The sequence below is a fragment of the Pseudorca crassidens genome, chromosome 10 (genome assembly GCF_039906515.1).
Source record: "Pseudorca crassidens isolate mPseCra1 chromosome 10, mPseCra1.hap1, whole genome shotgun sequence".
Classification (NCBI taxonomy): domain Eukaryota; kingdom Metazoa; phylum Chordata; class Mammalia; order Artiodactyla; family Delphinidae; genus Pseudorca; species Pseudorca crassidens.
Window position 1 is genome coordinate 58,731,615 of NC_090305.1, and position 27,839 is coordinate 58,759,453.

Sequence of the window (27,839 nt, forward strand, 5' to 3'; positions counted from 1 at the left end):
TCTCCCGTGTTCTTTTGATATGACCTAGCAGTTTCTTGAGCGCTTCCTTACATTCTGCCATCACAAGATGTTCCAGGCTAATCTTGTACTCTCTTTGTCCCAGTTCTGAAATCAGTTTCTAAGAAGCCCTGGTTCCTTTTAGTGGAGAATGGTATTTAGAAACCGAGATCTAAGCACTAGATCTGCTACTAGCTACTGGGATGTCATTGCTTCTAAGTCCTTTAAATGGATAGAGGTGGGGAAAAATAACAATTTCAGAGGTCCATCTATATATATATGTAAATATATATGTACCCATAAACATGCATATATCCATATCCATGTGCTTACATATTTAAAAATCGTGACTTCATGCTGATTCCTCTAACTACAGTCTAATTCCACAGTGCATCCTCCCATTCCACGCCTATAGCTCCCTCCACCCACAGTCATCTGAAGAATCTTGGAATAACATTCTACTTGTGGAAGTCTCTGCATCTAGTTTAGTGAGTCTCAGGGTCAGATCACCGCAGTGACTGCATGTCCAGTTGCAGGATTCTAAATATTTATACTGTGGGAGGCATACAGCCCAGATGTATTAATGTTCTGGGACTTAAGAACAGCATTTGTGGTTAAAAGTACTTGATAGAAGAAAACAAAGAAAGAAAGTACTTAACATGGTCCCTTCCAGCATGGTTTTAAGGGTAACTTTCATTGGAGTCTCTTTTAATATGTTCAGTGTTCCAGTTACTGTAACCATGTAACACATTGCCCCCAAGACTTGGCAGCGTGCAACAGCAGTTTGCTTTCTGATCAGATAGGACACAGCTAGGAGAGTTTATCTCTACTCTGTGATATCTGGGGCCGCAGCCGAGAGACTGGGGCCAAAGTCTCATTCACTCACACGTGTGGTGGTTGGTGCTGGCTTTCAGCTGAGACCTCAGTTCCTCTGCCTGAGGCTTCTCCACCTCAGCTAGTTCCTTTCCTTTCCCTTCCCTTCCTCAGAGCACAGTGGCTGGTTTCCCCAGGGCAAGCCTCCCCCAAAGAGAAACGCAGTCTGCCACTGTCCGTTATATAAATTGAATTGTATCTAGTGATGTCTCTTAGAAATGCACCTTGCATCTGTTGGGCATATGACTGTGTGCCTAAGTTATTTACCCAGCTAAACTATAAAGTTTAAGGATAAAAACATTTTCAAATTTGCCAAATCTTTAAAAATGTATGTCCCATGCACCCTTTCTCAGGAAACTCTTAGGGAACATGCTCCCCTATATAAGTGAGTAAACCAAGGAAGAGGAAGGCTTGATGTGTGGGAAACGAGAGATCCAGCATAGGAGAGACATGCAGGAAAGGCCCAGGTCAGTAATGGTTAAGGAGCTCTGTAGTTACTGCTGGTACAAAGCTTAACAACTTAAAACAACAATTTTATCGTGCTTGTAGATTCTTTGGATCAGAAATTCTGACAGGGCACAATGGGAATGGCTTGTTCCATGATGTTTGGAACCTAGCTGGAAAAAGTCAGTGACCAGGGGTAACCTGAAAGATGGGGCTGGAACTCTCTGAGGCATTTTCACTCACAGAGTAGTTGATGTTAGTTGTCTGTCGAGGGTGCTAACAGAGCACATGCACATGTATTCTCCATGTGGCCTGGGCTTCCTCACAGAATGGCTACCTCAGGGTAATCAGGCAGCTCAAAGTGAGTGATCAGAGCTTCGAAGTGAGTATTCTCACTTCGTAAGGGGGAGGTTGCATCACTTTTTTTTTTTTTTTGGCTGTGTTGGGTCTTTGTTGCTGCGCTCAGGTTTTCTCTAGTTGCGGCGAGCAGGGGCTACTCTTCGTTGCAGTGCACTGGCTTCTCATTGCAGTGGCCTCTCTTGTTGCGGAGCACGGGCTCTAGGCACCTGGGCTTCAGCAGTTGCGACACAAGGGCTCTAGAGCGCAGGCTTGGTAGTTGTGGCACACGGGCTTAGTTGCTCCACGGCATGTGGGATCTTCCCAGACGAGGGCTCGAACCCATGTCCCCTGCATTGGCAGGCGGATTCTTACTTAACCACCATGCCACCAGGGAAGCCCCTTAAGATTTAATTTTATTTTTATTTCTTTGGCTGCGTTGTGTCTTTGTTGCTGTGCGCGGGCTTTCTCTAGTTGCGGTGAGCGGGGGCTACTCTTTGTTGTGGTGTGCGGGCTTCTCATTGCAGTGCCTTCTCTTGTTGCAGAGCATGGGCTATAGGCATGTAGGCTTCAGTAGTTGTGGCACACGGGCTCAGTAGTTGTGGCACGCAGGCTCTAGAACTCAGGCTCAGTAGTTGTGGCGCATGGGCTTAGTTGCTCCGCGGCATGTGAGATCTTGCCAGACCAGGGCTCTAACCCATGTCCCCTGCATTGGCAGGTGGATTCTTATCCACTGTGCCACCAGGGAAGTCCCTGCATCACTTTTTATGACCTAACCTTGGAGGTTCGTTTCCCTTGGAATACATGAGAAAGTCATTACTTCCTCTGCATTGCTGTAGGTTACAAATGAGTCACTAAGTTTAGCCCAGATTCGAGGGGAAGCTACATAGATAGACCTCACCTCTCAATGGAAGGACTGTCAAAGAACTTCTGGATGTGTCTGAAAACTGCTACAGGGGTTGTCCTGTCCTGGGTCATAGCAGTAGGTGTAGCAAGCGACCAGTCCAGATTAAAAGAGGCCAGAGGCTCTAGGAAGGGTTGACTTGTGGGGGTGACACTGATAAGAGTCCCTGATACATCTGGACATCTTGGAAGGAAATTTGTAGGGTAGTGGAAAGAGATTAAATTATTGATAAGTACAAACCAAACAAAATAATTGGTTGATTAACTTTCGGAAAAACAAAAATTGTATAAGGGAGAATTTCATGCTCAGCTGTGAATAGCATTTACATAGCAACAATAATGTCAACATTACTGATCTAACCATGAGTGTGATGTAACTTACATCGGGAAGATGAGGGAGAAGGGTGTGGCATGCGGTGAGCTGGCTAAGGGTGAGGAAAGAGAGAATATCCGTATCACCCATCCATAATTAATGCCTAAAACTGAAAAAAAAAAATTAGCATGCCATCTGGAGCCACGGAAGTAAATTCCAAAATAATCAGCTAAAGGAGGAAAAAGTGTTTGTGGTTGGGTGTGGGAAATGGCAGGGGAAGAGGGCAGGATTTCTATTTTCGAAATTTTGTAGAACTCCTTGCCTCTTTAAACTATGTGGTTATCCAACTTCGATAAAAATAGCTTAAAAAGAAAACTTTTTACTGAAAGAAACGCCATGCCCAGATCATTTTACAGGTATACACCATCAAACATTCAAGCTAATCCTGACCTTATATAAACTGTCAGAGACTACAAAAAGAAGGAACATACCCTCATTCTTAGGTAATGAGCCTGCTGTGGTCTGAATGTTTGTGTCCCTCCAAAATTCGTATGTTGAAATCCTAACCCTCAAAGATGATGGTATTAGAAGGTGGGGCCTTGGGGAGGTGCTTAGGTCATGAGGGTGAAGCCTTCGTGAATGGGATTAGTGCCTTTCTGAAGAGGCTCTAGAGAGATCCCTTGCCCCTTCTGCCACTTGAGGACACAGTGAGAAGGTGCCAGCTGTGAATGGAAGAGGACCCTCACCAAAACACAGCCATGCTGGCATCTTGATCTTGGGCTGTCCAGCCTCCAGAACTGTGAGAAATACATTCCTGTTGTTTATAAGTCACCCAGTGTTATGTCATTTTGGACTAAGAGCCTAATGTTACCTTGACACCAAAGCCAAATAAGGAGCTCTGACAATGAAAGTCATAAGCCAGTTTTGCTTAAGAACATAAGCCCGGGAGGATGATGGCTGCCGTGGCGTGGCTGTTCGCAAGGACTTGGGATCTGGGATGAAGGAGGAGCTTGTTCCTCGGCCTGGGGCAGGGGGGAGGGAGATGACCCAAGAAGAAAAGCTGCAGCTTCGGAAGGAGAAGAAACTGCAGAAGAAGAAATGGAAGGAGGAAAAGGGGGAAGAACCAGAAACTGGCTCTGCTGTATCTGCAGTCCAATGTCAAGGCCCGACCAAAGACCTGCCTGGACTGGACAGTCAGTTGGGCAGTGCCAAGGAGAAAGTTCCAGCAGGTGGGAGTAAGGCTGAACTTCGAGCTGAAAGGCGGGCCAAGCAGGAGGCTGAGCGGGCCCTGAAGCAGGCAAGAAAAGGGGACCAAGGAGGGCCACCTCCTCAGGCCTGCCCCAGCACAGCTGGAGAAACCCCCTCAGGAGTGAAGGGTCTACCCGAGCAGAGTCAGGTTGATGACTCCACGCTTCTGAGGAAGCTTGTTAAAAAACCAGAACGACAGCAGGTTCCTACACGAAAGGATTATGGACCCAAAGTCAGTCTCTTCTCCCACCTACCCCAGTACAGCAGACAGAACTCTCTGAGCCAGTTTATGAGCATCCCATCCTCTGTGACCCCCCCAGCCATGGTGCGACTCGGCCTGCAGTACTCCCAGGGCCTGGTCAGTGGCTCCCATGCCCAGTGCATTGCCTGCTTCGTGCCTTGCAGCAGGTGATTCAGGACTACACCCCACCTCCCAGTGAAGAACTGTCAAGGGACCTAGTGAATAAACTAAAGCCCTACTTCAGCTTCCTGACTCAGTGCCGTCCCGTCAGCGAGCATGTACAACACCATCAAGTTCCTTAACAAGGAGATCACGGGTGTGAGCGGCTCCAAGCGGGAAGAGGAGGCCGAGTCAGAACTTCGAGCAGCCATCAGACCATATGTGCAAGAGAAGATTGTGCTTGCAGCTCAGGCAATCTCACGCTTTGCTTATGAGAAGACCAGTAATGGAGATGTGATCCTGATATATAGATGCTCATCTCTGGTATCACGAATTCTTCAGGAGGCTTGGGCTACGGGCGGGCGGTTTCGGATGGTAGTGGTGGACAGCCGGCCACAGCTGGAGGGAAAGCACATGCTACGTTCTCTGGTCTGTGCTTGGGTCCCTGCCTCCTATCTGCTGATTCCTGCAGCTTCCTTTGTGCTCCCAGAGGTTTCTAAGGTGCTGTTGGGAGCTCATGCACTCCTGGCCAACAGGTCTGTGATGTCACGGGTAGGGACAGCACAGCTGGCCCTGGTGGCACGGGCCCATAATGTGCCAGTGCTGGTCTGCTGTGAAACATACAAGTTTTGCGAGCGTGTGCAGACTGATGCCTTTGTCTCTAATGAGCTAGATGACCTTGACGATCTGCTGTGTGAGCGAGGAGAACGTGTGGTCCTGGCTGACTGGCAGAACCACTCGTCCCTATGGTTGTCGAATCTGGTCTATGATATGACCCCCCCAGAACTGGTGGATCTGGTGATCACGGAGCTGGGCATGATCCCTTGCAGTTCTGTACCTGTTGTGCTGCGAGTCAAGAGTAGTGACCAGTGAGTGGAGGGACACAGGGTCAATAAATGACATACTCCCTACACTTAAAAAAAAACAAAAAACATAAGCCCAGTCTCATCCCCCAGCCTTTTGGAGCTGTGAGAGGGCTTGTCTGTCCTGAGATGGGGAGCAGAATGGGATGCTGGCTGTGAGTGCTGGAGGCTAAGGAGTTGTGGTAGGAATAAAGATCTGTACCTTATATGCCAGGGGCTTATTATGTTTCCTATAATTTCATTTTTGTTTTCTTTCCATATTTTGGTAAATTTAAAAGACATTTGAAACAAACAAAAAAAAAGAACATAGGTTCAGAAATATTAAGTAAAAAACCAAGCAAGAAGAAACACGCACGCACGCACACACACACACACACACACACACACACACACACACACACACACACACACACACACACACACACACACACACACACACATCCACCCCAGGAGCAAATTGAGTGTAACCCAGGAATGCAAGGGATGTCTTCACAGTGGCCCTTGAGTTGGCAGTTGGCTGCCCTGAGCCTGTCAATTTTTCCTCCATGGCTTCCAGTGCTGTTACGGAAAGCCAGCCCACTGTGCAATCCGTGTACTTACTGTCTTCCCAGACCTTGCAACCGCGCCGTAGCTACCACGTTTCAATGCCCGCCTGCACCTCATTTAAGTCGACCATGGGTGAAAGCCTTAGTAATCTCAGGGGTCATCACACCCTACTTCCCACCAGCTAGAGTTCTGATCGCTGCCAGACTGGGGAGAAAGCCAACTCCAGAATCACATCCTAAGGGTCTGCCGTTTTAGGACCTTTCTGACGCAAAGTGTCATAGCCTGGGTTCCCCATAATGCGGAGTCTGAGGTGGTGAGGTTTTGTGCTGTCATTTACAATTCCAGGGAGGAGTGAGGAAAGGGGATGGAAGGAGGCAGTACCAATACAAGAATTACTGAGCTGACTTCCAGAAAGTGCAGTTGATTATTTTATCTTGTGAGACATCCCTTCATAAACTGCTGGATCCCGCCCCTTATTGCTTGGGGGTTTGCCTTGTGTGGCTGGGAGCAAGACTCTCTGGAGGCCTGCCTCAGTGGACATGAGGGGCAGCCACTGCCATGAACACCTCGATCCGTAATGACAGCAATGACTGCAGCTAGCCCCGAGTCTGGAGAATAGCAGCAGATTGAGGGTATGGTGCCAGGGCTGTCCCGTGCACGTGTGCAGACCTGAAGAGGCAAAACTGAGTTAGTATCCTTGCCATATGGAAAATAATTTAATCCCTACCTCCCTCCATAGCTGAAACAAAATACTTTCCACCAAAGATCTCAAGCAAAAATTTAAGAAGAAAATATAGGAGATATAGAAAGATTTCTTGAAACTGAAGTATAAACCTTGAACAAAATGTTGATAAATTTTATATGAAAATTTTAGAAACTGTACGCCAAAAGGTAATACAAGTTATAAACTTATACAAGTTATATATTGGGTTGGCCAAAAAGTTCATTCGGGGTTTTCCGTTACGTCTTACAGAAAACTGAACCCAATACTTATACTTTATAAGGTATAACACACACCTTATAAAGAATTAGTACCCAGAATATATAAAGAATTCCTACAAATCCATACGAAAAAGACAAAGTACCCAATGGCAAGTTGGCACTACGAACAGACACATCACACAAGAGGAAGCCCAAATAGCAAATAAACATACGAAAAGATGCTCATCATCATTAATAACAGAGAAATAAAAATTAAAACTATAATATGGGTCTCTCCACACTTGGATCTGGTTCACAGGTGGATTGAGGCAATATGTTGTACTGGCCAAAAATGGATTTAAATGTTGATTTAGGCATACATACCTATGAAGACATGCTTCAAATTTATGGAGCTGTTTTCTGGTGGGAGGCTGGGGCAGGGCTTCATCTGTATTTTTAATGTGTTACTTCTTAAGCTGGGTGATGGAAACACGGCTTGCCATGTTATAATTTATACGTTTTTCCCAGTGTGGTAGTTCACGAAACAGAAGGCAAAGGTGTGTGCATGTATGGAGTTCCTCTTCCGTGCCAGGTTCATTACATTTATCCCCCCACCCCCTTCCCATATTATTCAGTGAACCCCAGACTTCATAGCCTTTGTCCACACACGTCGCTTTGCCTTTGAACAGATGGTGATCTCGCTGCAGAACACCACGTCCACCAGCCACCACCTGCGAGTCCTCCCGCCGTCTACGCCCTACTTCGCTCTGGGATTGGGTGAGCTCAGGGTGGCAGCGGCCTGGGCGGCCTCGATATTGTGTACTGGCCTTGCCCCAGGTTACACGCCCACCAGGCCCTAGGGTGACTCCACAGCTGCACCCCTCGTGCTCCACAGAGGCCTCCTACCCACCCTCCACCGAAGGCCCCCAGTCTCGACAGCTCCTCCTCGGATCTCGTCCCTCCAGGCTCGGTTCTGCCCTCTCCTCGCCCTGCGCACTGTCACTGCCCTCAGCCAGGACCCCTGGTTCCTCACTTAGGCCATCACAGTGGCTTCCCAGCCAGGCTTCCTGCCTCCGTGACGCAGCGTTCTCCTGAAGAACAGCTCTGATCTTGGGTCCCACCCCCGGCAACCCCTGCAGAAACCTCAAATACCTCTCTGCTGCCCACAAAATAAATGCTAAGCCATAGGAACAGGCATGGCCCCGCCTGACCGTTCCAGGTGGACCCTATCACTCCCCCCACTGCCCCAGGCCCTGGTCTTCTTACCTGGTCTCCAGAATCTCATTTGTCGCTTTTGTCACCCACAGGGATGTTCCCAGGAAAAGGTGGAATGGTGGCTCCTGGAATGACCTGCCAGTACACTGTCCAGTTTTTTCCCGACTGCCTTGGGGGTTTTGATGACTTTATTTTAGTGGAGACCCAGTCAGCACACACGCTGCTGATCCCCCTGCAGGCCCGGAGGCCGCCCCCAGTGCTGACGCGTGAGTGTGCTCTGCTCCCCCGGGATTCAGGGAGGGCTGGTGCCCCTATAAGGACCGCCTGCCCACAGGGCCCCTTCATGGCAGCACACAGCCTGTCCCCTGGGACAGGGGCTTCTGCGTCCTGAGAAGGGACCTGCCAGAAGTTTGCGCACAGTCCTCCCGTGTCAGGCCCCGACCATCCTGCTTCCCGTGGAGGCTGACTCTGAGTGACACACATCGGGAGAGGAGGCCAGCATCCCAGCTGACCCCAGCCTAGGCGTCGCTGGCTCAGGGACACCCTGAGTGGGCCTGTGCCATGGCGAGGCAAGAAGGAGTGCCTGGAGCCCTCCATGGGTGTCACCTGTGTGGCCGTGGGGTGGCTGGCTTTGCCTGGACGCCCTCATTTACGAGTCCCTTCAGCTGGGCACAGGCTGCAAGCTGGGGCTCTGACCACAACCCCCAGGGCCATGCCGGGTGGCACTGGCTGAAGCCCGAGCGCGTGGAGTCCTGAGGTGCCGCTGCCATGTGGGAGCAGGGGTGGGCCCGTCCCCATCCATCCCCCTCGCCCCTCCACAGCTGCTCTTAGCTCGGGCTGGGCCTCCGGAGAACAACAACAGGACTGTGCTGTTTCTCTTGCCCATCTTTTCTTGTGGCTGCAGTGTCGCCGGTGTTGGACTGTGGTTACTGCCTCATTGGGGGCATGAAGATGACCAGATTCATCTGCAAAAACGTGGGCTTCAGCGTGGGCAAGTTCTGCATTATGCCTAAGGAGAGCTGGCCGCCGCCAAGCTTCAGAGTGAGTGCTCACAGATTGCTACCTGGCAAAAGAGCAAATCCCATCAAAGGAAATAACCCCTGTGAGGGACTTGCTCGAGTGCACCTGTGACTGGAAACACACACACACACACACACACACACACACACACACACACACACACACACACACACACACACACACACACACACACACACACACACACACACACACACACACACACACACACACACACACACACACACACACACACACACACACACACACCAGAATTTTATAACCTCTCTCTCCAGCTGCCGCGGTCCAGTGAGAATCAACATGTACAGAGACCAGCGCTGTAGTTCTTGTTACTCCCCTAATACCTGTGTGACCCTGGGCAGGTCCTGTCACCTCTCTTATCCTCCAAGGCCTGGCTCAAATGTCCCTGCATTCATTCATTCATTCATTCATTCTAGTAGCAAATGTTTGAGTATAGCAGAGGTCACAGATAGGCAGCTCTTTGGCTGAATTTTGTGGGTATATTTATTTGGCACAGGGCTTAAAAACATTTTTTGAGCCACCGTTTACAAATAGAGAGATTTCAGACTTCCCTGGTGGCCCAGTGGCTAAGACTTCACGCTCCTAGTGCAGGGGGGCCGGGTTCAATCCCTGGTCAGGGAACGAGATCCCACGTGCTGCAGCTAAGACCCAGCGCAGCCAACCAACCAACCAACCAAATAAATAAATAAATATTTTTTTATAAATAGAGAGACTTCGTATAAAAATGTGCACTTCCAGTCTCTCTGAAACATTGGGAGATGTGCAGCCCTGGGCCAGGATCCACTGTGGCCTGTCCGCTGGAGTTGAGAAGCAGGGGGTGTGCACATCCCCTCCTGTTTGCCCAGCTCTGCCCTCCCCGCCCCAGGGCAGCCAAGTGCTGACACCACTGACGGTCATGCTCACTCACAGTGTTATCTGACTCAGCGTAGAGATACTTTGCTGTACCTGTGTCTCCCGAAACAAGCGACAGATCCAGAGGACCACATGTTCCCAGACACACATTTCACTCATTTCTGTTACCTGCCGGGGTCCTGGAGGCGTGGGTTTGCGTCCCTGGCATCTAAGTGGCTTCCTGTGTGGGCGCCTGGGCTGCAGCTCTGCTGACAAGATGGCAGCGTCCCTTGACTCAGGTGCCCATGGCCAGGGGTGGGTTGAGGATGGAGGCCGACACAGAAGCCGGCACCAACCACACAGGCTGCTGTAGTAGGGAAAGGACTGTGCTTTGGGAGCCCACCTCCTGCTTTGCGTCTGAAACACTTGTCAGTGGCCTCGTACCTCCTGCCCGCAGGCAGCTCTTCGTGGGCGCCCTGTCTTGTACTCGTCTTTAACCACCGGAACCCCATCCAGTGCCTGGTGCAGGTTGAGTGAGTGCTGGCTGAATGCATGAGCCTGTTTCTTCATGAACAGGAGACTGGATGATCCATTAAGACCCTTCAAGCCACAAAATGGATGTTTGGAGGAGGGAAGTGTGTCATCTGAGCACGAGATTTTACAGTTTCTTCCGCACTGTTGGGTCATCTTCTGCTTTTCTTTAAGGCTGTTGCAACCACCGGCTTTGTTGAGCAGCCTCCCTTTGGGATCCTGCCGTCAGTGTTCGAGCTGGCTCCGGGGCAGGCCGTATTCGTGCAGGTAGGTGATGAGACGCTAGCTTGCATTTCTTTATGATTGGTTCGCTGTTTCCTCAACTGCTCGCTTGATTTCATTTGCCTCTCTGGTTTTTTGTTTTTTGGGGCTTTTGGGGGTTTTTTTTGGCTGCCCCACACAGCTTGTGGGATCTTTAGTTCCCGGACTAGGGATTGAACCCGGGCCACCGCAGTGAAAGCACTGAGTCCTAACCACTGGACCGCCAGGGAATTCCCGTCTCTGTGTTTTCATGACCCCGATAGCCACTCCCAGGTCCCAGCCTTGGTAGCTTCTGTGTAGGAGCATGCTTTTGTATTCTGTGGGGTGATGTCATTTGACTCTCCTATGACCTCCCTCACAGAGCAAGTGCAGAAAGCCCTAGCAATGCCACCACGATCCCTGAGAGTTGCTTGTCCACCCGTGAGCCTGCGGGTCACCTCTACTAACATCTGAGCTGCCTCCAGGATCTCCCCTCGGTCCTTCAGTCCGTCTTGGACCATCCCACCCCCTAAATCTGGTACCTTTGTTCTCTTTCCTGTTTTATCCTCAGTTATATGGTCAACAAGGCCCGCCTTCCTTAGGCCTCATCCTGAACCTCTGCGGAAGCTCCCAGAGTCTGACCTCTGGGATGTGGGCTCCTCCTTTCCTAACTGGCCCCTTTCCGGCGTCCCTTGGGCCTGTCACACCTGCTCACTGGTCCCCAGAAGAGGCTGTGAGACATGGTGATGTCTTCCTGCCCCTGTCACCCCACCCTCTGCTCCAGGAGTCTGACTCTGTGCGGTCCCATGGCTGGGTGTGGGGCTGCCACAAGTGAGCATGGCCTTCCTCACTTGCCTGCTGAAGGACACACCCACACTAAAGAGTAAAAGCTATCTGGGTTCTGGGGAGGGGGATTTGGCCTACATCAGGTCATCAGGTAGTGAAAGCCAAGAGCCATAGGTTCTCAAACTCAGCTGCACATGGTCGTCCCCTGAGAAACTTGCAAACACGCTGACATCTGGGCCACAGCCCTGAGGTTTTGAGTTAATTTGGTCTGGGATGTGGCCTGGGCATAGGATTTTTCAAGCTCCCCAGGTGATTCTGTGTGTGCAGCGAAGTTTGAGGACCACTGCCATAAGCTTCTTTGCCAAGATGTAAAGGAAGGCTTCCTTTATCAGTTCCTTTCCAGTTGCAAGGGTCTGATGGGGTCTTGTTCATGTCCGTGATGATCTGACCCTGATAAGAACCTGGCTTTTGGAGTCGGGATGAGGCCAGTTCAGGAGCACAATAGGGATTATCCATCCTCCTCTGTTGCCAAGGGGTGAGCCGGGTCCTCTTGGCATAGCCCAGGATTTGTCAGAGCCTTGTGGTGGCTTTAAGGAATTGGGGCTGGTCACCCCTGCCCAGGCCATGATGTCCCCCTCATTCCATCCTCCTATGATCCCCAAGGAAAAGAAGAGGGTGGCAGCAGCAGTCTTTGGGGGGCAGTGGGGGAGTCAGGGGGAGGTTTTCCCCTTTGCATTCCTTATGTAAATTTTGTTTACTGACTGGGATTTTGTTTGTTTTAAAATTTATTCATATTTCCAAATAAATAGATTCACATGATTAAAAATTCAAAAGACGCAAATAGATGCACAGTGAAATGCTCCCTCTCCCCCCAGTTCCTCAGCCACCCAGAGGCCACAGCCTTACCAGGTTAGAGTGTCCTACCAGAGATATGTGATGCCTACCTAAGCAACTGCACATGGTTTTCTCTTTCCTTTGTTTCCGTTTTTCCTTCACACAAATAGTTGCCCACTCTGTGCTCTGTTCTGCACCATGTATTTTCCACTTACCGTGTCTTTTTTTTACAGCTGCATAGTATTCCACTGGGCATATGAACCATAATTTAGGTCAGCTGTCCCCTGCCTGAAGATTATTTCTGATCTCTGGCCATCTCAGGGAATAGCTTATACATACATCACTCTGTCCTACCAGAAGGATACAGTCCTTGACGTGCATTTGCTGACTCAGGGTCTCGGCTCTCATAATTGTGATACATGTCGCCAAAATCCCCACCATGTGGATTGTATCAATTTGTACTTCCATCCACAGTATGTGAGGGTGCCTATTTTAATTCTCATACCTTTGCCAATACAATGGGTTATCAAACTTAAAAAAAAAACCTGTTATCATGGACATTTTAAAACATATACAAAAATAATCTGAAAAAGAATAGATATACATATATGTGTATAACTGACTGACTTTGCTGAACACCTGAAACTAACATAACATTGTAAATCAACTATACTTCAATTAAAAAAAAAAAACGAAAGGTCAGAAGTCCAACTGGCCAAGCAAAATCAAAAAAAAAAAAAAAAACCCAAAACAAACCTATATGCAAAAATAGAATAGTTGAATGATCACCCATGTACTCAGGACACAGCTTCAACATTTATCAACTCTTGGCCAACCTTATTTCCTTTGTGCCCCTCCGTCTCTTCCCACCAAGCCCTGCCCTGCCCTGCCCCTCTAGATTATTTTGAAGAAAATTAACATATCCTATCACTGTGTTTATGACCGCTAACTTTCTGCTCTTTGCCAGTAGGAGGCATGAAAAACTGTTCTGGGTGGTTTGCATTTCCACTTCTTTTATCATGAATGAGGTTAAACATGTTATTTAAGAGCCATTTGTATTTCAGTCTCTGTGAATTCTCTCTTCATAGCCTTTCAACACACTCCCCAAATTAGCTGGTGGAGCCTGGGCTGAACCCCTAGCCTTAGGGAAGGGGCCGGGAGGGGAGGCAGAAGTGGAGACCGGAGGGAAGGAGGTGCAGCTGAGAAGAAGAGGGCCAGGGGGTAGAAGCCCCTTCACGGGAGACAGCGGGACAGCCCTTCTTTCCCCAGGTCCTGTTCCTCCCAACCAGCCTGGGAAAGGCAGAGCAGACCTTCATCATCGTGTGTGACAACTGCCAGATAAAGGAGCTGGTGACCACAGGTGGGCTTGGGTGCGCTCCCAGGGGTGGCCCAGCTGCGCCCGGTCCCCCTTGGGGGTGGGCACACTCAGGGGATGCTGCAGCCTCCAGGGCTCTGGTTTGGGGCCTCTAGCTCTGGTCAGACCTTAGAGACCCAAGCCAGTGTGGCCTTCGGGACTGTCCCAAGGGGCCGTCTAGTGCGAGAGGGATGTAAACCTGGGGGGCAATCTTTTATCGAGTCACTTTGAAACTCACCGCGATCTCCTTTGGGGGACTGCCAGTGACTCACACAGAAACGACCAGGGCACCTGTAGGTTCCTGTACAGTTAGAAGGGGCATCCTGCTGAATTTCCTTAAGGTGCCCTGTTCCTTCCTTCCGTCCGTCTGTCTACCATCCACCCAGTTTCACTCACCAGGTATTAATTGAATGCCTGCTACATGCTGTGTTATCAAAATCACCTTCTTTTGGTCTGAGGTGACGTGGGGACATGAACCTGCGTGCTGTTGGCTCCCTGTCCCCCTCTGTGCACTTCCCGGGGTCACGATCACGGCGGTTGCATGTGGATGGTGGCTTGGGTCCTGTGACAGCCTTCGGCCACAGAGTCCTGGTTTCAGCCCTAGTGAAACGTCACTACTGTACTTTGTCAGGAATCGGGCAGCTGGTGGCTCTGGATCTGATCTATGTTTCTGGTGAAAAAAGTCAGCCGGAGCCCGGAGAGCTCACAGACTTAACAGCCCAGCACTTCATACGCTTTGAGCCTGAAAACCTTCAGTCCACGGCCAGCAAACTGCTGATTATTAGAAACGCCACGTGAGTGACGCCTGTGAGGGACCCCAGCACACACCCTCCCTCCTTCCTCACCTGGCCTGAGGTCCCAGTGAGGCTGGTGGTTCCTTCCAGAGGCCAGGGGGGAATCTGGGCACAGGATGGAAGGATCCAGATTTGCACTGTCCTTCATGGTAGCCAGTTGCCACATGTGACTATTTAAATGGAAATCAATTAAAATTAAGTAAAAGTAAAAACTCACTTCCTCCGTGACACCAGCCACATTTTAAGTACTCAGTAGCCGCACGGGTAGCTGGTGGCTATCGTATTAGAGCCGATTTATAAGATGTCGTATTGGACAGTGTTGCTCTAGATCCTCTGGAGCCTCCTTAACCAGGAATAGTTTTCCAGAGGGGTCCTGCCCAGCCCACGAGGGGAAGCCACCCAAGTCCCAGCGTCAGACAGATGATGGCCTGTGGGTTCAGCTCTCACTGCCACTTATTCCCTGACCGTCCTCTGAGCTCCATCATTACACCAGGACAGACCTTGGGGAGCCTCCCGGCCAGGCTGCCCAAGTGACCCAGGCCTTACACAGGCTCTGTCGCCTGGCAGGATGAGTAGTTCTCACCTGCTGTCCCCCTCACCGACACCTGCTGTCAGCAGCACGCCTGGAGTCCCACCCCTTCCACCACCAGGGAGTTGTCACCGCTCCTGTTGGCAGCCAGTGGGCACATATCTTTCTGGCCAGAGCAGTTGTCCTGGGAGGCCATAGCTGGAGAGGCAGAGGGTGGGGTCGATGTGGCAAAAACTCACGCGGTAGAAGATAAGGCAGAAACTTTTCCTGATATCTGGGGGGGTGCCTGATGGTTAGAGCATGATTCCCCCAAGTCACTGTGGCTCCAGCCTCCAGCTGCTGTGTGGGGCTGTGCTGGGAGGTCTGCAGACTCCCTGCCCCCTGTGCTGTCCCTTGCCCAGGGGCCCCCAGGCTCCTCCATGGGAAGGGCCTGAAGGCTGACCTGGCCACGTCCTGCTCCTGGGTCGTTTCCTGCTCACTCCGGGAGCAGGGCCAGGCCGGGGGTGGGGGGAGCTGATTCTGGCAGAAGTGGGACATGGACTTGGACCCACTGCCTACTGTCAAGGTCGTCCCCACAGGCACGTGGAGCTGGCCTTCCGCTGGCAGATCGTGAAGCCCAACCTGAGGCCCCTAATGCCTGGAGAAACCTACAGCCCGGACAGCATCAAGTCCCACCCCGACAGGGAGACGGCCTTCTCCATCGCCCCCGACACGGGAGCTCTCGAGCCCCACACGGACCACGAGTTCCTCTTGAGCTTCTCTCCTCGAGAGGTTCGAGTGCGGCCATCTTGGTGGTCACACATGATTGGGTCACGATGTTTTCACCCTCTGTCCCTGTTCTTTGGTGACACTGAAGCCACGGCCGACGCTGCCGAGATCCCTAGCATCCTGCCGAGGCTGGCGCTTAGCTAAGAGCGGGGCCAGTGGCCGGGTTTGGTGTCCAGCTCGTTTTACCTGGTCCCGACCCTGCACGCCCCATCTGCAGCCAGGGCCTGGGCTCGTTTCCTCGGCTCTGGTGTCTTCCGTGTCTCTACTACATCAAAGGTGTTACCATTCCTGCCCAGCCCACAGAAGCCCCCAGAAAGAGGGAGGTGGGGCTCCCCAGAGTGAGGCTCACACGACCCCCGCTTTCCAACACGAAGCCATGTGTGTCCCGGGCGAGGGGGGAGTGTGAGGGGGGTGCCCAGGGACCCTTGCTGGTAAGAGAGCAGGCCTGCCTCTCAGCACGCAGCCATCTCACGGCCTCTCCCGGGAGGGTGTGGTGCTTCAGACACACTGCGGGCACTGCCAAGCGAAGCAGCGCTGTGTCTCGTGGAAGACCTCTCTGGGGGCCAGGCCACCGGGAGGAGGCGTGCCTGCCGTGCCTCCAGCCTGCCCTGGGGCAGGCTTTTGTCTTCAGGGTGCTGCGTTTGCCTTGCAGCCCAGGGATTTTCACAGTGTGCTCCAGATGGTGCTAGAGGAAGTCCCAGAGCCCGTGAGGTGAGCGGGAACCGGGACCCTGGCTGAGGGGTACGCAGTTGGGCATGCTGGGACGGAGTGAAGGAGCCCCTGACCCCCGGCAGGCTTTGGCGCGTGGGAGCGCCTTGCCTTGCCCTGGCACCCAGGCCTGGAGCGGGCTCCGCAAGCAGGGAACAGCTCTCTGGACTCACTATCCTGGAACCTTGGAGCTGTGCCCCAGGCTCACGGTTACCGCCGGGCCTCTAGGCTGGTGGCCCCTGGGTGGTGGTGACTAATGAGGGGAGGTTTTGTCCCAAGGCGTCACCTCTGCCAGTGCTTCCCTGAGCAAGCTGTCGGTGGGGGGCCTCCAGTCAGCTGGTGTGGAGATCCTGGCCGACGCTGCTGCAGGGTGGTCCCTGGAGGTGCAGGGAGGGACCCCCGCCCCAGGCCTGTGGTTGAGCTGCTGTCCCAGCCACAGGCATTCATCTGTTTCAGGGCATTGCTGACGCCTCTGATTTCAGGGGGCTGTGGGCAGGGGGCACTTTCTTTTCACAAGACCAGAGATGGGGGACACGATGGCTCCTAGCTCATGGTGGCTTTGTGTCCAGCTTGCACTTGGAAAGCCCGAAGGATCCCTCATACTCTGTGGATGACGTGATTGTCCTAGAAATCGAGGTGAAAGGCTCAGTGGAACCTTTCCAGGTTCTCTTAGAACCATATGCCCTCATCATCCCCGGGGAGAACTACGTTGGGATGAACGTGAAGAAGGGTTTCAAGGTAGGTGGTTGTCCCTTCCCAGCCTAGGCTGCCCGAGATGGTGCTGAACTTGGGCGCGAGCATGGGGAGGAAGCGGCTGGCGGGGCCAGCTGTGGTGGCCACTGCAGAGAAGCTGAGGCTCTTCCCAGAGCCCCGGAACCCACTTGGTTTGAACAGACGCTGGGCCGGGCACGTCTGTCATTTGTCAGCTTCCCAGCATCCTCCAAACGACAGGACTGTGGCACGCGTTCCTGGGTTTAGGCATCTTTGACCGGTGGTGGCACCCACAAACCCTGCCGTGTGCGTTGGTGCCATCGGGTGGCCGGGATGTAGCTGGGGAGGTGTTGAGAGGACCTCCTGTGAGCCCACAGTCCCGCAGTCCTTTAGCAAGTACAGATCTGACGGGGAGCCCGGCTCGGGGTGTGTCTTTCAGATGTGGAACAACAGCAGATCAGCCATCAGGTACACGTGGGGGAAGATCAGCGACTGCCACATCGTTGAAGTGGAGCCCTGCACGGGGACCATCGGTACTGCAGGGGCCGAGGGGGGCGCTGGCTGGGGAAGGAGAGCTCGAGGTGAAAGGGGCCTGTGCAGGGGTCCATGGCCCCCTGATCAGCTCCAGCCTCAGCCTGGCCCTGTGTTGGGTAAGGAGTACGCCAAGGCCAGGTATCTGAGCCCGGCCACAGAGGGGACCTGCCCCTGCTTCCTTTCTCCACGGCTCACCTTTCCTCTCCCTCTCTCAGAGCCCAGCGAGGTGGAGGATTTTCAGTTGAACTTTACCGGGGGTGTCCCCGGCCCAACGAGCCAGAGCCTGCTGTGTGAAATCAAAGACTCCCCCTCACCCGTGGTCTTACACGTCGAGGCGGCCTTTAAGGTGCCTCTTGCGGGGCTGGGCGGCTGGGCGGGCTGGACGGGGAGCTCGGGTAGGGCACAGAGCCCACGGCCCGGCTGGCTGGGTGACGGGCCCCTCTGGGTGCCTCAGGGGCCTGCCCTCGTCATCGACGTCTCAGCCCTTCAGTTTGGTTTGCTGCGCCTGGGGCAGAGAGCCACAAACTCCATCCAGATCCGGAACGTCAGCCAGCTCCCGGCCACGTGGTCCATGAAGGAGAGCAGGGTCTGCCTGCAAGAAAGGCAAGAGGGCGTAAGTCCTGCGATGCTGGCTCGTGGAGCCACCCCTCCCCCACCACCACCCCCACCGGAGCCGAGTAACCCACGTGTTGTGTGAGCCGTGGAACTGTTGCTGGTGCCTTCAGAGCGTGGAGACTGGAGAGGAAACGCCTGCCTGGTGACCTTTGCCTCGCAGAGTCCCCCATCCCCTGTCTCTAGGCAGTCGGGGTCCTTTCTACAGCAGAACTTAACCCCGAACTGGATTTTCCTGTTCCTTTCAGAGCAGCCAGAGTCAGGAAGAAAACAGGCAGCTGAGCTGGGCGGGAAGCTTCCAAAAGGCCCCCGGGGAGGGGCAGGCCGTGGGGCTCCCTTTAGAGGTTCCCAGCCTGCTTGCAGTTTTGAGTACCTGCCACCAGGTGGTGAGCTTGCCGCCCAAACCAAAAGGCTCCGAAAGGCAAATCATTTCCACTCAAACAGCACTTTTCCTTTTACTCTAAAAATAGAAAATATTAAAAGTGGCTACGCATCGTCATCATTACATTTAAATTATGGCATCATGTTTTGTTTTGGTTTTTTATAAATTTATATTTGGCTGTGTTGGGTCTTCGTTGCTGCGCGCTGGGCTTTCTCTAGTTGCTGCGAGCGGGGGCCACCTCTTCGTAGCGGTGTGCGGACTTCACATTGCGAATGCATTGCGGTGGCTTCTCTTGTTGCGGAGCACGGGTTCTAGGCGTGCGGGCTTCAGTAGTTGTGGCACATGGGCTCAGTAGTTGTGGCATGCGGGCTCTAGAGCTCAGGCTCAATAGTTGTGGCGCTCAGGTTTAGTTGCTCTGCAGGGATCGAACCCGTGACCCCTGCATTGGCAGGTAGATTCTTAACCACTGTGCCATCAGGGAAGCCCATGGCATCATGTTTAAATACCATGTTCGGGGAATTCTCTGGTGGTCCAGTGGTTAGGACTCAGGTGCGTTCACTGCCGGGGCCTGGGTTTGATCCCTGGTCAGGGAACTAAGATCCCGCAAGCTGCGTGGCACAGCCAAAAAAAAAAAAAAAAAAATATATATATATATATATATATATATATATATATATATATATATATATAAGTTTCAATTTTATTTTTATTTATTTATTTATGGCTGTGTTGGGTCTTTGTTTCTGTGCGAGGGCTTTCTCTAGTTGCGGCAAGCGGGGACCACTCTTCATCGCAGTGCGCAGGCCTGTCACTATCGCGGCCTCTCTTGTTGCGGAGCACAGGCTCCAGACGTGCAGGCTCAGTAATGGTGGCTCACGGGCCTAGTTCCTCCGCGGCATGTGGGATCTTCCTAGACCAGTGCTCGAACCCGTGTCCCCTGCATTGGCAGGCAGATTCTCAACCACTGCGCCACCAGGGAAGCCCTATGTTCAATCTTGAACAAGCCCAAGCCACACCAGCAGGCAGCTAGCTATAAACCACTGGCTCACCATGCCCACCCTTCCCACGTGGTGACTGTAGCTCCGTCGGAGCAGCTGCTGCACGTGTGAGACTCTGGCCAGGTCTGTCTGGTGAAAGCACCCTCCTTCCCCAGGTCCCCCATCCTGCTGCCCACTTCCCTTGTTGGTCAGAGGGCCGCACACTTTTTCTTCCACATTCAGGAGCTGAGGAAAGAGAGTCACAGCCACACTTACATCTTATTTGCCAATGCACCTTCCCTTCTCCAGGACTTTTCCTTTCCACTTGAAAGCCATTCTCCTTTACCTGGTGGCCTCGCTTCTCCACTAGGCACCCTGAAACTTAGAAGTTATGACAGTTTGCATCGAATTGGCCAACACCGTTGCCAAGAAACATTGCCATGTGGTCTGTTCCACAGGCTTGGAGTTAGCACTGGCCCCCCCAGGGCTCACTGGTCACGCTGCTTGGACCATGGAACCACAGAGGCTGGCGCTGGGACTGCGGGCAGGGTGCTATCAGTAACCTTTTCTTCAAATGAAACCTTCAGCAGAAGCCCAAGATCTATAATAGAGTATGACTGTTCTTGGCTCCCAGAGGCCTCATCCCTGCCCCACCCTGCCACTCCCCACATCCCACTTCCCTGCCCTAGGACTTCTGAGCAACCCCTGGGATTTCCCAGAGCGAAGTTGGAAACTTACGGACCTCAGCCAACCTTGTCACTTGATAGAGGAGAAACAGGGAGGGACAGGGGCTTCCCTGGGGCCACACAGCTAATAGGTGGCAGAATCGTATCAGATCCAAGTTCTCTGATTCCCAGTCTGTGTTTTTCTCCCATAGTGAAGAATAACTACATTTTACAGTTGAAGTAATTGTCAGTTTCACAGTACATTAAGATTTATGTCCTAATCGAAGCTGGTAGCAGTCCTGTCTCTACAGTTCTCTGTGCTGTGTTCTTGTGAGCTCTCAAAAATAATGTTGAGATTTGGGGTTTGTAGATGTCCCCAGGCCAGGGGACCCAGAAACCCAGACCCAGACCATAGCCCCCCCCGCCCCCCCCACACACCCACCGGGCTCCAAAGGAGAGGCACGTGAGGAGCAACGAGCAAAGAAAGCAAAGGGGCTCTTTCCTTACCAGCAGAGCTTGGGCCCAAAGCTTGGACAAGCCAGGCCAGAGCATGCCAGCCACGTTTCCTGAGACGTAGGCCAGCCCACCCTCCCTCCAGTGCCAGGGCGGTGGAACCTCTGAAGTGAGAGGGCACAGGGCCCAAGATAGCACAGCACGGCGGCCAGGGTGGAGGTGGGGTGGGACCGGGCAGGGGCGGCCAGGTCTCCCTCCAGGCAGGTGCCTTGCACTCCTTCATGGCCTTGGTCTCAAGGAAGGAAGAGACCAAAGAGGAGTAACCTCCCTCCTGGTTGTAAGCTTTCAACGTCCAGTGACACCCCGACTAGCCAGTGCGGCCCCTCTGGGGCCCCGGGGCCGCACAGTCAGGCTGGTGCTCCTGGCCTCAGCCTGGACAGGAAGAGGGGCACTCTTCTCCCCAAGCCTTTTCCTTTCCCTTTTAGTGCCTGGTATAGGGCAGGGGATGGACATGTTGGGTGAGTGGGAACTAGCCTGCAGTGGGGCTGAGTGAGGTGAGGGTGTGATGGGGTGGGGCAGAGACCACGTGGGTGTGTTACTGAACCAAGCTTGGGTCCGCTTGCCCACGTGCAGTAAAGCCCATCTACGGACACCAGGTTGTGGTGAAGGAAGGTGTAGTGTTTAAGGTGCCAGACAAGGAGACTAGGTGGCTCGTGTTCAAAAACCTCAAACTTCCCGAAGGGTTTCAGCAAAACATTTTTGAAGGCCAGGTGAGGGAGGTGGATCGTAGTGTATGTGCTCAGTTCGTGCACAGTTCTCTGCTTGGGGGATGGTGAGGTAACAGGGCAGTGTCACAGGGGTTCACGTTATCAATCCTCAGGCTCCGGTAGGTCCGGGGACTACGTGCTCATGGTCATCAAGTAGTTAATTTCTTCCATTTGGTGGTGGTTTTAGCGTCTGTAAAACAACTTAGGAAACGTGCAGCGGATACTGTCATCTAGGTGCTTCAGAGAGGAGCTACAGCAGAGGATATGGGGAGGGGTCTGTACCAGGAAGGCACAGTTACAGGTGCAAAGGGCAAATCTGTGGCCACATGGAAGCTTGTCCCTTAGTTTGGGGGCTTGGTGCTTTCCTTACTTGAAGCCGACAGTTCCTGACGCGCGCCTGCGCAGCAGGGCGGGCAGACCTCTCAGAGCCACCACGCCGAGGGCGACTCCCTCTTCCTTCCACCTCCTTTCCTTGGAGACTCAGTTTTCATCCTCTTCGTCCTGAGCTCTTGCTCAGCTGTGTTCCCCCACCCGCTTGCCTCCTTCCGCATCCTAGAAGCGCTCGGGGGAGGGGGTGGGGGCAGCTTGGGGGCAACCCTGGTTGTTCATGGGCAGCACCCAGTTCTGCAGTTCCATGTGTCCCCACTCCTCGTCCTTCTCCTCATCAGGTGTCTCCCTTCGTCATCGAGCCGTCCAGTGGCCAAGTTCAGCCACTGGGGGAGTGCAGAGTGAGCATCACGTTGGAGGCCCGGCACTGCCAGTGTCTGCAGACTGTCCTGAAGCTGGAGGTGGTAAACGGGACCTGCAGGTAAGGGGGTGGGGAGGGAGCCAGTATGACACACTCTTTGCATATTCGTGGCATATTTATTTATATTTTGTGTAGTTATGTATTTGTCTATAGACGTTTCAGAATTTAAAGGTCTTGATATGTGTTTATTCTATGAAGTTTGGAAATTACAGAAAAGAAAATGATCCATCATCTATTACCTGGAGATCATTCACTAGTAATATTATGGGGTATATATACCCTTCTAGTGTATATATGCGAAAGGAATATACATTAATGCAGCCACTTTGGACAACACTTTATTGTTACCTAATAAGGGTAACAATACCCTTGGTCCAGCATCAGTCCTTCTGGATATAATCCCAGACTTACACGTGTGCAGTGGGAGCCGTGTGCTCATGCTGGAAGGCTCATAGCTGGACTGTTTATGACAGTGAAAAACTGGAAACAGCTGACGTTCATCAACAGGAGAATGGATACAAAATAACTGTGTCAGATTTTCTCTTTATTGGAATGCAGTTGACATGTCACTAAGTTTTAAGTTGTACAGCATACTGACCTGATTCATTTATATATTGCAGCATGATTTCCATTGTAGCGTTAGCTTACACCTCCATCACTTCACCTAATTATCATTTCATTTTTGTGGTGGGAATAATCAAGTCTCCCAGCAGATTTGATGTATATAATACAGTATTGGTGTCCATAAGCACCATACTTCACATTAGATCTTCAGGACCCATTCACCTACTAGTTGCAAGTTTGTACCCTTAAACAGCATCTTTCCAGGTGCTGGGCACCCCCAGCCCCTGGTAACCACCATCCTACTCTCTGTTTCCACGAACTTGGCTTTTTTAGATTCTGCATATAAGTGAGATATTGCAGTATTTGTCTCTGTCTGACTTATCTCACTTGGCGTAATGTTCTCAAGGTCCATCCATGTTGTCGCAAATGGCAGGATTTCCTTCTTTCTCATGGCTGAGTAATGTTCCATTGTATGCATGTACCACATCATCTTCATCCATCAATCTGTTGACAGACAGTTAGGGTGCTCCATACCTTGGCTGTTGTGAATAATACAGTAAACATGGGGGTGCAAATATCTCTTTGATATCCTGTTTTCACTTCCTTTGGATATATACCCAGAAGTGGAATTGCTGGGTCAGGTGGTAGTTCTCTTTTTAATATTTTGAGGAACCTTCATACTTCTTCTGTGGTGGCTGAACCAATTTATATTCCTACCAGTGGTGTACAAGGGTTCCCTTTTCTCCACATCCTCACCAACACTTGTCATCTTTTGTCTTCTTGAAGATAGCTGCTCTAACAGGTGTGAGGTGATATCTCATTGTGGTTTTTTTTTTTTTTTGCGGTACGCGGGCCTCTCACTGCTGTGGCCTCTCCCGTTGCGGAGCACAGGCTCCGGACGCGCAGGCTCACGGGCCCAGCCACTCCGCGGCATGTGGGATCTTCCCGGACTGGGGCACGAACCCGTGTCCCCTGCATCGGCAGGCGGACTCCCAACCACTGCGCCACCAGGGAAGCCCCTCATTGTGGTTTTGATTTGCATTTCCCTGATGATTAGTGTTGCTGAGCATCTCTTCGTGCACCTATTGGCCATTTGGATGTCTTCTTTGGAAAAATGTCTAGTTCCTCTCCCCATTTTTTAATTTGATTTGTTTGGCTTTTTGCCGTTGAGTTGTATGAGTTCTTTATATATTTTGGATATTAACCCCTTATCAGATATGTGTTATTGCTGACTGAAAAGAAAAAAGCACAACCTAAAAGTTGAGAATTATGTTTTATTCTGGGACCTTACTGAGGACTATAGTCCAGAAAACAGCCTCTCAGATAGCTCTGAGGTAAGGGAGGAGCCAGAATATATGGGAGTTTTTGCTGAAACAAAACAAAACAAAACAAAAACAACATACAGGGGAACATCAAAAGATTACTGCTAATCACAAGAAACAGACATCTCAAGTTAATGATTTTAGTGCTTTTCTGTGTATGGGAAGATGCAAGATTCTGGGCTTATTGAAATCATTCTTTAATGTGCATCTTAACTACGTATGGCTGGTACCCTGTCTCTCTCCATCCTGAATTCCCCTCAGGGTGCACTGGTGGAGGCAGGTGCAGTGACTGCTGGCTTGATGGTTGCAACATCCTTTGTTTACTGAAATGGCAGGCAGCATTCTTTGTCCACAGTGTGCAAATACTTTCTCCCATTTGGTAGGTTGTCTTTTCATTTTGTTCATTGCTGCTTTTGCTTTGCAGAAGCTTTTTAGTTTGATGTAGTCTCACTTATTTTTTTTTTAAGTTATTTTATTTTGGCTGTGCTGGGTCTTCGTTGCAGCACACTGGCTTCTCTGGTTGCAGCGTGCAGGCTTCTCTAGTTGTGGCGGGAGGGCTCTAGAGCACGGGCTCAGTAGTTGGCAGCACGCAGGCTTAGTTGTGGTATGTGGGATCTCAGTTCCCCGACCAGGGATTGAACTTGGGCCCCCTGCATTGGGAGCATGGAGTCTTAACCACTGGGCCACCAGGGAAGTCCCTCTCACTTGTTTATTTTTGCTCTTATTGTTTTTTGTACTTTTGGTGTCAAATCCAAAAAAGCATCCCCAAGACTGATGTTGAGGAACTTCTTCCCTGTGTTTTCTTCTAGGTGTTTTATAGTATCATATCTTATGTTTATGTCTTCGAGCCATTTCAAGGTAATTTTTGTGAGTGGTGTACGATAGGGGTTCAATTTCATTTTGCTACATGTGGTTACCCAGTTTTCCCAACACCATTTGTTGAAGAGACTGTCCTTTCCCAGGACATTTTCCCAGGTGTTCATTTTTTAAAAATTGAAGTATAGTTAATTTACAATGTTGTGTTAGTTTCAAGTGCACAGCAAAGTGATTGAGTTATACATACACATAATATATTCTTTTTCAGATTCTTTTCCATTATATGTTATTACAAGTTATTGCCTATAGTTTCCTGTGCTGTACAGTAGGTTCTTGTTGTTCACCTGTTTTATATATAGTAGTGTGTATATGTTAATCCCAAACTCCTAATTTATCTCTCCCCACCCCTGCGCCACTATCCCCTTTGGTAACCATAAGTTTGTTTTCTATGTCTGTGAGTCTGTGTCTGCTTTGTAAATAACTTTATTTGTATCCTTTTTTTTAGATTCCACATATAAGTGATATCATATGATATTTGTCTTTCTCTGTCTGACTTACTTCACTTAATATGATAATCTCGGGAATTCCCTGGCAGTCCAGTGGTTGGGACTTGGCGCTTTCACTGCTGGGGCCCGGGTTCAGCCCCTGGTTGGGGAACTAATATCCCACAAGCAGTGCAGCGCAGCCAAAAATTAAAAAAAAAAAAGAAATCTCTAGGGCCATTCATGTTGCTGCAAATGGCATTATTTCATTCACTTTTTTATGACTGAGTATTATTTCATTGTGTATATGTACCACATCTTCTTTATGCATTCATCTGTTGATGTACATTTTGGTTGCTTCCATGACTTGGCTATTGTAAATAGTGCTGCAGTGAACATCAGGGAGCATGTATCTTTTTGAATTATGATTTTTCTCTGGATATATGCCCAGGAATGAGATTGTAGGATCATATTTTAATGCTATTTTTAGTTTTTTAAGGAAGCTCTATACAGTTCTCCAAAACGGTTGAACCAATTTACATTCCCACCAACAGTGTAGGAAGGTTCCCTTTTCTCCACAACCTCTCTAGCATTTATTATTTGTAGACTTTTTGATTACAGTCATTCTGACTGATATGAGGTGATACCTCATTGTAGTTCTCATTAGCATTTCTCTAATAATTTGTGATGTTGAGCATCTTTTCATGTGCCCATTGGCCATCTGTATGTCTTCTTTGGAGAAATGTCTGTTTAGGGTATTCTTTTTTTTTTTAATTTTTTAACAAATTTATTTAGTTATTTATTTTTGGTTGCGTTGGGTCTTCGTTGCTGCATGCAGGCTTTCTCTAGTTGTGGCGTGCGGGGGCTACTCTTTGTTGCAGTACGCGGGCTTCTTATTGCAGTGGCTTCTCTTGTTGCGGAGCACAGGCTCTAGGCATGTGGGCTCAGTAGTTGTGGCTCATGGGCTCTAGAGCACAGGCTCAGTAGTTGTGGCACACAGGCTTAGTTGCTCCATGGCATGTGGGATCTTCCCGGACCAGGGCTCGAACCCGTGTACCCTGCATTGGCAGGCAGATTCTTAACCACTGCGCCACCAGGGAAGTCCCTGTTTAGGGTATTCTTGGCTCTCTTGTCAAATATTAGTTGAGTGTATACATGGCATTTTTAAATGAGCGAATACCATTGTATTCTGGGAGGAACACACTGGAGATTTCAAAGGTTATTAGTGATATTCCCTCTCTCACTCCCTCCTTTCCTTCCTTCCTTCCTTTCTCATGGAAAATTTCTTACGTATATAAAAATAGTATAGTATAATGAACCCCTGTGTATCCATCATCTACTTTCAGTAATTATCAAATCACGACAAATACTGCTTCATCCACATGCCTCATCCATTTCTCCCCCCAACCCTTCTCAAACTATTTTGAAGCATAATATTCATTTTCTTAAGTTGACTGATGGTAACATTTTGTTTCTTAAGCTAGGCAGGGGTGGTACACAGTTGTTCTTTTTATTATTATTCTTTAAACTGTATATTTGTTTTGTAGTCATTTCTGCACGTATTTTGTTATAAAAACTTCAACTGCTCACTTTAAATCTTCATGACTACTTGAATTATCCTCCAAAGAGAATGGGCCATTTTATACTTCCACCTCCAGGGTATGAGACGCCCATCACCCCAGACTGTCACAGTGACAGATATTCTCAGACTTTGGGTACTTGGACCAGCAACAGGGGGGAAAGTACCAGCAATGTCTCATTCAAATGTGCTCTTCTACAACTAACGTTATGGGTCTAAGTATGAGTCTTTTCAAAGCCACCAGTAGTTGGGTGGTTCTTCATGGTCCTTAAATAAGAGGGTTAAGTCTGTCTTCTCCTCAGGCAGAATGAATACCTTTTATTCAGTCTCTGCTTATTTCCTTTCTTTTCTTATCTCTGTTCTTTCTTCTTAAAGGACCTTGTATTAATCAGAATGTTTACAGTTGCAAGTGAGGGAAACACATCAATTTAGGCAAAAAGGGGGAACCATTGGCTCATGTACCCGGGCATTCCTGCCCTACTGAATCCAGGGCTCCAGCCTCTTCCTTTGTCTGGTCTTCTACTTCTCTCTCATTGTCCGCCCTCCTTCCCTCTCCTGCACCCACCCCATCCTTCAACTCTGCTTCTCTCTCTTTGTTGGCCTTTCTCTCCCCCATTGGCAGGGGCCCTTGGCCACAATGCCCCAGGGAAGGGGGCCACTTAGAGTTCCAGGCTCACACACTCCCAGCTTAATAACCTCTGTGAAAAATGAAATCAGCTTTCTCCAGAGATACA

The 27,839-nt window shown here is 50.5% G+C and overlaps 1 protein-coding gene and 1 pseudogene across 12 annotated transcripts in view; both read left to right on the plus strand.

Annotated features, from left to right (window-relative positions):
* The window catches only part of DLEC1 (DLEC1 cilia and flagella associated protein), a 106,941-nt gene that overhangs the window by 58,197 nt on the left and 20,905 nt on the right, over positions 1–27,839 (plus strand). For all 12 annotated transcript variants that reach the window (XR_010946916.1, XM_067753778.1, XM_067753779.1 and 9 more), the window contains 13 exons: positions 7,534–7,621; positions 8,152–8,325; positions 8,964–9,100; positions 10,655–10,747; positions 13,610–13,700; positions 14,326–14,488; positions 15,596–15,788; positions 16,438–16,496; positions 17,063–17,231; positions 17,644–17,737; positions 17,954–18,084; positions 18,193–18,351; positions 22,263–22,402. Coding sequence is in view for 11 of the 12 variants with exons in the window: in XM_067753778.1 (XP_067609879.1) it covers positions 7,534–7,621; positions 8,152–8,325; positions 8,964–9,100; positions 10,655–10,747; positions 13,610–13,700; positions 14,326–14,488; positions 15,596–15,788; positions 16,438–16,496; positions 17,063–17,231; positions 17,644–17,737; positions 17,954–18,084; positions 18,193–18,351; positions 22,263–22,402 (1,691 nt within the window). In the remaining variant the exon portion in view is untranslated. The remainder of the gene's footprint in view (positions 1–7,533; positions 7,622–8,151; positions 8,326–8,963; positions 9,101–10,654; positions 10,748–13,609; positions 13,701–14,325; positions 14,489–15,595; positions 15,789–16,437; positions 16,497–17,062; positions 17,232–17,643; positions 17,738–17,953; positions 18,085–18,192; positions 18,352–22,262; positions 22,403–27,839) is intronic.
* LOC137232236 (translation initiation factor eIF2B subunit delta pseudogene) lies at positions 2,451–5,481 on the plus strand (annotated as a pseudogene).